The following is an 8,212-nucleotide window of genomic DNA, read 5'->3' on the forward strand; positions in this document are numbered from 1 at the left end:
GAAAAGCTAGAGCAAGGACGAGGAACCTGTGGCACACCAAGTATTCATTGGATTAAAACTTCCATCCCAAACCGCGGGCTATGCTGGCTGAGGAAAACAACTTCTGGGGAGTCACAGGTTCCCCATTCCTGAGCTACAGGTAAATTCAATAACAGAAATACACCTTTACCTGCAACCTACAATGGCACAATCCAAGAAAATATTAGCTACTTAATTCTACTGACTGCAGAAACAGGTAAGATCCAGTAACATAAACGCCACCTCTGATAGTCCAAGGAACAGTCCTCCAGGTTTTTCCATGGCCAATTCCAGATACAGTGGTGCCTCACTAGACGAATTTAATTCGTTCCACGGGTCTTTTCTTATAACGAAAAATTCGTCCAGCGAATCCCATAGGAATGCATTGAATTTTTTTGAATTTTTTTTTGCCCATAGGAACGCATTAATTGAATTTTAATGCATTCCTATGGGAAACCACGATTCGCTAGACGAATTTTTCATAAAACGAATTCGTCTAGCGAGGCAACCTCCTCTAGAAAAAACCTTTCGTTAAGCGGAAATTTCGTTAAGCAGGGCATTCGTTAAGCGAGGCACCACTGTACCAGGTTGTATCCAATTCAGGACAAAGCTTTCCTGAGACAGCGTGTATTGTGCAAAGTAAGAGGCAAGCTGTGCTTGTGTTCAACAGCTATACCTTTAAACAGGCATAGACAACCTTGGCTCTCCATCTGTTTTGGAACTACAACTCCCATGATCCCTAGCTAACAGGGGCAGTGGTCAGGGATTATGGGAGTTGTAGTTCCAAAACATCTGGAGAGCCAAGGTTGCCTATGCCTGCCTTTAAACATCCAAGTTTCTCCCCCTGCCAATTTCGAAGAGAAAAACCTTTATTTTCAACTGCAGTTAAAATTTATTTGCCTAGATTTTATTTGCCAAATTAAGATTCCAAAAAGCAAAGCTGATATACACACAGGAATACATTTAAATAAGAAAAAATATACAAATTTACAAATGGAAAAAGAGAGGCAACAGAGAATTGAATATTCGTTCTTAAATCCATGCATCTTCAGCCAGTATCACTTGCCCTGAAACCAAAATGGTTTTTGACAATGCAGACAGAATGGCCTTGTTCAGACACAACACTGAACTATGATTCAGTGTTACATGCACATGCCTCAGGCTTTTGTGCTCCCTTCCCCACTCTTTCAGTGAAGAGGGTAATAGAAGATGTCAGTTCAATTATAAATCAACCACAGTGATTTATGTCCAAACACTAAACTCTGGGTAATCTCAACTATGGATTAATGAAACAATTCAACTTTGTGGTGGAACTTGGGTTGTTTTAGTATATTACAGTGGAACCTTGGTTGTCAAACACTTTGGAAGTTGAACGTTTTGCCTTTCAAACGCCGACAACCCAGAAGTAAATGCTTCTGTTTTCTAACGCGCCTCGGAAGCTGAATAGCTTCAGAGGCGGGTTTCCACATTTTTTCAATGGATTTTGCCAACCGGCAATTGCACCTTGGCTGTTGAACATTTTGGAAGTCAAACGGTCTTCCAGAACAAATTACTTTCAACAACTGAGGTTCCACCGTACAGTGAAGACTAAACACTTTTCTATGTTTGGACATAATGCTGAACTGTTGCTAATTAAAAATGAAAGTGAAAGCTTCCTCACTGTCACACAGACAAGGGGAAGGAGCAATTGATGAGCCCAAGGCTTATTCAGGTAACATTAAACTATAGTTTAAAGCCAGAACCAGGTGGACCTACAGTGTGCTAAATTTAAAGTTAGTGCTGAGAACTGTGTACTCTGTAGCTAGAACATTCAAACTTAGCACCCTTTTTTGTTAATCAAATATTCAGGTAGAGGTATACCATATGAAACAATATACTACTAAAGCATGAATATAACTGCACACCCTCTTAAGACTAGGGAAATAGGTTTATTAAATAATTTATAACTCCTGATGTAATCCAACACATTAGATGAAAAATAAGCCTCATTCAGGCTTCCATTCAGTTCCACTCAATGGAACTTACAAGTAACTCTCTGTAAAACTGCATCATTACTTCCTCAAAATTCCTGTCTTGCCTCTGACAAGATGGATACCTATTTTGCCATGGACTTTAGAGTGTACAGTATTAAGATTTAATGGCTGATGTTTGAATTGATACATTTCCAGATGCCTGCTGAAATGGCTTTTACCAGTTACTAGAAGATTGCAAACTTGAACTTTTTATAAATTATGAAGAACCAAAGCATCCCCAATATGTGAGAGATATTTTGCTAAGCTGGTAAAAGATGAAACATTTCTCAAACTCCATTATACAATTATTGTGGCCTTAAAAATTCTCAGTGGTGCAGGAGCTGCAATCTGAAAGCAACACATGCTGCATCTAAAGTGCTCAGCTACACTGGTAGCATAATCACATGGTTTGGTCATTTAGATGCAGCCCTGAGTCAAATGCCTAAAGCACCTATGATGAGGCCAGCACCTCTGAAGGATACCTATATCAGTGAAAGCTAAAAATCGTGACCCTTTAACTGTACAATTTTCTGCATATTTAAACTTCTTAACATGAACTTAGCTTTTCTATCATAACCCAGGAGGTTAGAAGGCATCTAAAATTTTCTCTACAGCTCCAACAATGAGCAAATATTCTATTTTAAATGCTTGCTAATATTTGTACACTTCTGATCTTATACTATTACATTTTGTATACTTTAATTGACTTATTGCATATTAGTGTAGGTAAGGACCCATCGTTCCTGTTTTTTCAGTATGTTCCTGACAGAGCCTGTGTTTGTGCAGCTTGCACAGCTCTTTTCTCCCTGCTGATGGAGGTACTGGGTTCATGTTGTTGTTTTGGGGTGGGGCAATTTCCAGTGCTTCCCTTACAGAAGAAATAATCTGAAGCTCAGAAAATGGACTTGCGGACAGACTCCAAGCTGCACTGTAACGAATATGAGAAACTTATCAGTGATACAGAAATCCCATGAACCTAATATGCCACAGCTTTACACATGAAAATAGAAAGTCATCAGAAAATGCTTAGTTCTGAACTTAGTAAAGTAACTAAATTCCATATAGCATGAGCTGTCCCCTACCTAGTGCCCTTCAGATGCTTCAGACTACTACTACTTTCATCAGTCCCAGCCAGAACAACTGTGCTAACTGGGGATGATGGGAGTTGCAGTCCAAAACATTTGGTGGGCACCAGATCTGAGAAAGCTGCACAACATTCTGAATACTGTCAAATGGCAAGCAGGCCATGATGTGAGAGTTTTCAAAACACTGAAGATTGAATCACTTACGATTAAGCATGTCCGCAACAGAAGATTCTTAAAATGTTAACTAATTAGTACATCATTAAGGTTTTTTGTGTTTTGTTTGATATAAAGATGTTTAGCATTATATCATGAGTATCTAACAGGGCCAAGATAAGTAACCACACCTCCTCCCCCTCTCCAGATGTAAGGTGTGCACATACAATATTTGCTTATAGGTATGGCTGTAACAGCCAAGTATTTCTTACAGATAGTCTTTGTCTTCTGTGTTGCTTAAAAAATGCATCCAAATACAGTATTTACACATCTGATATTGCAAGTGTGTTGCAGTATGATTATAAAGTCGTGTCCCATATGAAATTCTGAAGTTTCCACAAAAGGAGGCTCATCATGGGTAAAGAGATAACATTTGGTATCAATTCTTAAAGAGTGAACAGCACAAAAGTCGTTTGCCACTTTTACTTGTACTATCATGATCATAATGACTCCAAAGTCCTGAACAAAATGCATTCACACTGTCCCCCAAAGTGGTCAATACATTTTGCAAACGTTTCAGGCAAGTTCTTTGAAAGTAACACAGCAACACTAGTTGCTTCTCACACACTGTTCTTCAGCAAATGCGTTGGTACGAGTATCAAAGCAAAACAAAGCCCATGAGTAGGACTGGCCAATAAAAAGGCCAACTAGAAAAGTTCACAAATCAACTTCACAAGTGGGCACATATGTGATCTATAACCCTTTGTTTGCAGAGGTATAAGTTTATGCAGGATCCATAGAAGTTCAAGTTAGAGTCTTCAGAGAAGAATTTAAAGCTTCATATATAAATTGGATGATATTGTTTGTAACCAAGCTTCTTCCTACAAGTTGGGCAAGAATTAGCATTTTTAAGCGAATCACGGAGGCACTGACTACAAAAGACATGACCACACTTTGTTGATACAATGAGCCGCCCACTCTGCACAATTTCAGAGTAGCCATCCATGCAAATTGGACAACTCACGGTACCTGAACGCCGTGAATTTGAAATTCCATCATCAAGCAATTCTAATTCTCTGGGCAATGTACCAGTCAGCACCACATCATTATCTCTTGCGTCATCATCGTCACTACTTAGTACACAGCTGTCAGGCAGTTGTTGCCTTAACTCTTGATTTCTTCGTCGAACATTTTCTTCAACTATCACAACAGAATCGTTGTGTGTCAGATCAACGACTACTGGTTCTGAAGATTCACAAGTAAGGTCTACGACTTCTTCACAAGCACCTTCTTCGAGGTCAATTGGCTCTGCCTGTGAAGCGGCCTGTGAAGCTGCTTCAGCAGCTGAAGCAGCAATTCTACTTTGCTTGCGTGTTTGTCTAGAATTAATTGTCCCTCCACAGCGCTTTTTGGGCAGCTCGGTCTTCCCCATCCTTTCACTGGAAATCATAGGAGTGGCTACCAGATCATTTCCAGTGCTAGAAACTGTTGCTGCAGCAGCAGCCATTTGCAAGGAGGCCACAAAGGAGGTTGATGGGGATGAAGAGGGAGAAGCAGGGGTTGAAGCAGCAGACCCTGCAGGCTTGATCTCCAGGGCACCAGCGATACACGCTAAGCCTAGGCCACTGCCCTTCTTATTCTTCTTGCGCTTGGCACAACGCTTGGCATCAGTTGGGCTCATGGTACATAGAGGCAGAAGAGGCCAAACTCCCAATTAAACTAGTATTCTAGGAACAAAAGAAATGCATGATAAATCCTGATACATGACACAGATTGCCCATATACATATTTCAAAGTGACTAGCCACAAAACACAAGACTGTACCCACCCACATTGTGGTATGTGAATGTATTTTTTAAAAAAACCAAATGCTCTGTTCCTCTAGAGTATGATTTTATCACATTGTTCAACTCTCCCTTAGTCAACTGGGCTGTGCTGCAGCTGGAATGGAGGTTGGTGGTTCTTGGTGTCTCTGCTCCAATTCCTGGCTCAAAGATCAGATTGAGAACTGAACCAAGTCAGTATGCATCCCCTTTCAATGCACAAATAAGCATCAAGTCTACCCAACGATCACCAAGGCCTCAGCATGAAGGAATTAAAATTGCCTACAATCTATTATTAGCAATAGGGCAATGGAAAATAAATAATATCTATGCAGATACTACAAATCAAACCCTTGCAAATGCCTTAAAAGCATTGAAATATTGAATCAAGAAAACATTCTGATTTTGAGAGGTATCAATCTTAGCAGCTCAACCTTGATGAGGGATAAGGAATATTCTAAAAGAGTTAAGACAAGAAGCAAGAGACTGCATTTTGAACTGGCCAAGAACTCATCCTTAGAGACAAGATTGTGTTTAGTTTATCAGAGGGCATGTTTAAAGGAAAGGTTCCCTGAAAATTCCAAACTAGGCTGTTGATATTAATAGGTCTAGACTTGCAAAAGCCCAGGCATGAGCAATGGCTACTGATCCATAACAGAAAAATGTACAAAGAGTTTAAACATAAAGCCAAAAGATGGCAATGTAGCACAGAAATTAGTTGCACAAGTTGTCGACATTTTCCAAGCTCAGAGTATGCCCAGCATAAAGGTCTACATGCTATAACCTTTTTGGAACCAACCATTTTGCCCAGCCTGGCTTTCTGCTACTCAGGGGCGCCACCTTGTAACAAAGTTGAGATTTCCAGTAACGTGGTTTGCAATCGAAACAAGGGTAAAGTGATGCATGTTGGGGTAAAACACCCTAACACTGTGTATATGCCACTGAGGTTTGAGTTGACAGTGGCTGACCAAGAACAGAGATGTTAGGGTCATAGTGGATAGCTCCACTAAGATGTTGATCCAGGTTGTGCCAGCAGTAAAAAACAGGATTTATATTTTAGGGGAAATAGGAAAGGGACTTAAAGCATAAGTCCATTTGTTGCCATGTTGGCAACAGACATCTCCATTTGGCTGGCCTCTCCGGCTTTCTTTAGCAGCTAAGCAGAAGAGCTTATTCACTGCATTTATATGCCACCTTTTTCTCCAAAGAGTACATGCTTCACCCCCTCCCCAGTTAATAAGCTTGTGAGGTAGGTTAAGAGGCTGTGACTGACTCCAAAGTCACCCAGTGCACTTCATGACTGAGTGGGGATTTTAACCCTGATCTCTAATCACTACATCTCACTGACTTGCTAGAGTACTTCTGCTCCCGGGCAGCTATAAATTAAGTAGATAAATAAATATGGGGAAAGCCAAATGTCACTTAAGAGAAGGATCTGAAATATTTTCCTTGAAGCTTGAATTTGTTCTAGATTTTTACTTGAGGTTTTAATGTGTTGTAAACAGCTTTGAGATTTTTCTGTAAAATATAAAGCAGTACATAAATGAAATTAATAATAATAGTAAACTCCCCTGGGGAAAAATGGCACCTAGACATTCTGTGGTGACCATAATCCAAGTTTATGGTGCCATTTGGTGATTAGTTTATACACCTGAGTGTTATAACACACTGGATAGAGCTCATCAGAAAGACGAGAAGTTCAACATCTGTCTATTAAATATATTAGCCACGTAACCTCCAGGAATGCAATAAAACCAGATTATCTGCAAGGAAACTTCACCCGAGGATTTTTGGTACCATTTGGTACATAACACAGTGGACATCTATTGAGTCAAGCCTGTTGTGTGCCACTTTGGGTGGGCTATACTGAAAAGGGTTACATACAATCTCATATTTAAGATGATAAATGTCTTATCTCCATAACAGCGACTAGATACAGGGGTCAGCAACCTTTTTCAGCCAGGGACTGGTCCACTGTCCCTCAGACCTTGTGGGGGGGGGGCGGACCATACTTTGAAAAATAATAATGAACGAATTCCTATGCCCCACAAATAACCCAGAGATGCATTTTAAATAAAAGGACACATTTAATCATGTAAAAACATGTTGATTCTCGGACTGCCCGCGGGCCGGATTTAGTTTGCCTACCCATGGACTAGACCACCAGGCACTTGCTGCCACTTTCCCAGCTCCAAAGCTAGGAGAAAGGCTAGAGGCTGGTTTGGCAGCTGAACCCAGGGCAGAGGAAGCCGGGTGGTGGTGGGGGGAGCACCGCACTTCTTTGTCGGGATGAGGTACTGACAAAGAGGCTGGCAACTCCGATGTTTGGCTTGGTCAGCAACTAGCCAGAGGCCTGCTTCCAACCTTTGAGCTGGGGAGATGTGAATTGTTGGCACAAACCTTCCAGGGCCGTCTCCGTTCACAGTTCGAAGGTCGCGGGGTGGGGAGGAGGGGAGAGGCTGGGGCTCCTCAGAGCGGCGAATGTTGCCCGAGAACAGCCCTCAGGTCCGCCAAAGAACGAGATTGTGCGCACTTCCTGTTCCCTGGCTAGACCACCATGATTCCAAAAAGCCTCCCATCGCTGTCCCCTTGCGCAGAGCTCGAACCACACCCAAATACATTCGTTGCAGTTTCGATTTTGAGGAATTGCCTCCTTCCCGCCCCAGCCCCACGGAACCCTTAGCCTTCAAAGCAGCCCCACTGAAGGGAAAGGCCCTGCCGAGGAGCGGCCTTTTTGAAGACGACAGCCAGGGCCTACCAGTCACGAACATCCGGCGTATAATGGCAGTCTTCCGAGAAACGCTTCCCCGACCCTCCTCTGTACGGGACGAAACTACCTCAGAACAACCTCTAGCGGCCGCTCCTGCTACCCAGAGGCCCCAAAAGGGGAACAAATCCTGTTTTAAACCCACCACAGAAATGTACGACGCTGCAGAAATCCACACGGCAACACTTTCTCGAGCAGCCTCCCTCCGAAGACTCGCGCGCACCTTCCTCTCCGAGGCTCCCACACAGCTCTACACCCGACCGCTCAGAACGTTAAAACGTCACTTCCTCCTCCTCCACTCCACCCCTCCGCAATTCGACAAATGCCGCGCATGCGAGACGTCGCTATTTGCGC

At 42.3% G+C, this 8,212-nt stretch overlaps 1 protein-coding gene across 2 annotated transcripts; it reads right to left on the reverse strand.

Annotated features, from left to right (window-relative positions):
* Nucleotides 1-903: 903 nt before the first annotated feature.
* On the reverse strand, nucleotides 904-8,110 carry LOC118090476 (E3 ubiquitin-protein ligase RNF4). Of its 2 annotated transcripts, none has more exons than XM_035126249.3 (2): nucleotides 8,004-8,110; nucleotides 904-4,995 (listed from the first exon to the last, which is right to left on the reverse strand). In XM_035126249.3, exon 2 carries the CDS (start codon nucleotides 4,947-4,949, stop codon nucleotides 4,107-4,109), a length of 843 nt encoding a protein of 280 aa, XP_034982140.1. In that variant the 5' UTR covers nucleotides 4,950-4,995; nucleotides 8,004-8,110; the 3' UTR covers nucleotides 904-4,106. The 2 variants fall into 2 exon arrangements, with proteins under 2 accessions (XP_034982140.1, XP_088532443.1); XM_088676317.1 differs by lacking the exon at nucleotides 8,004-8,110 and adding an exon at nucleotides 7,492-7,630.
* Nucleotides 8,111-8,212: the final 102 nt, after the last annotated feature.

The sequence above is a fragment of the Zootoca vivipara genome, chromosome 8 (genome assembly GCF_965207765.1).
Source record: "Zootoca vivipara chromosome 8, rZooViv2.hap1.1, whole genome shotgun sequence".
In the NCBI taxonomy this organism is placed as follows: domain Eukaryota; kingdom Metazoa; phylum Chordata; class Lepidosauria; order Squamata; family Lacertidae; genus Zootoca; species Zootoca vivipara.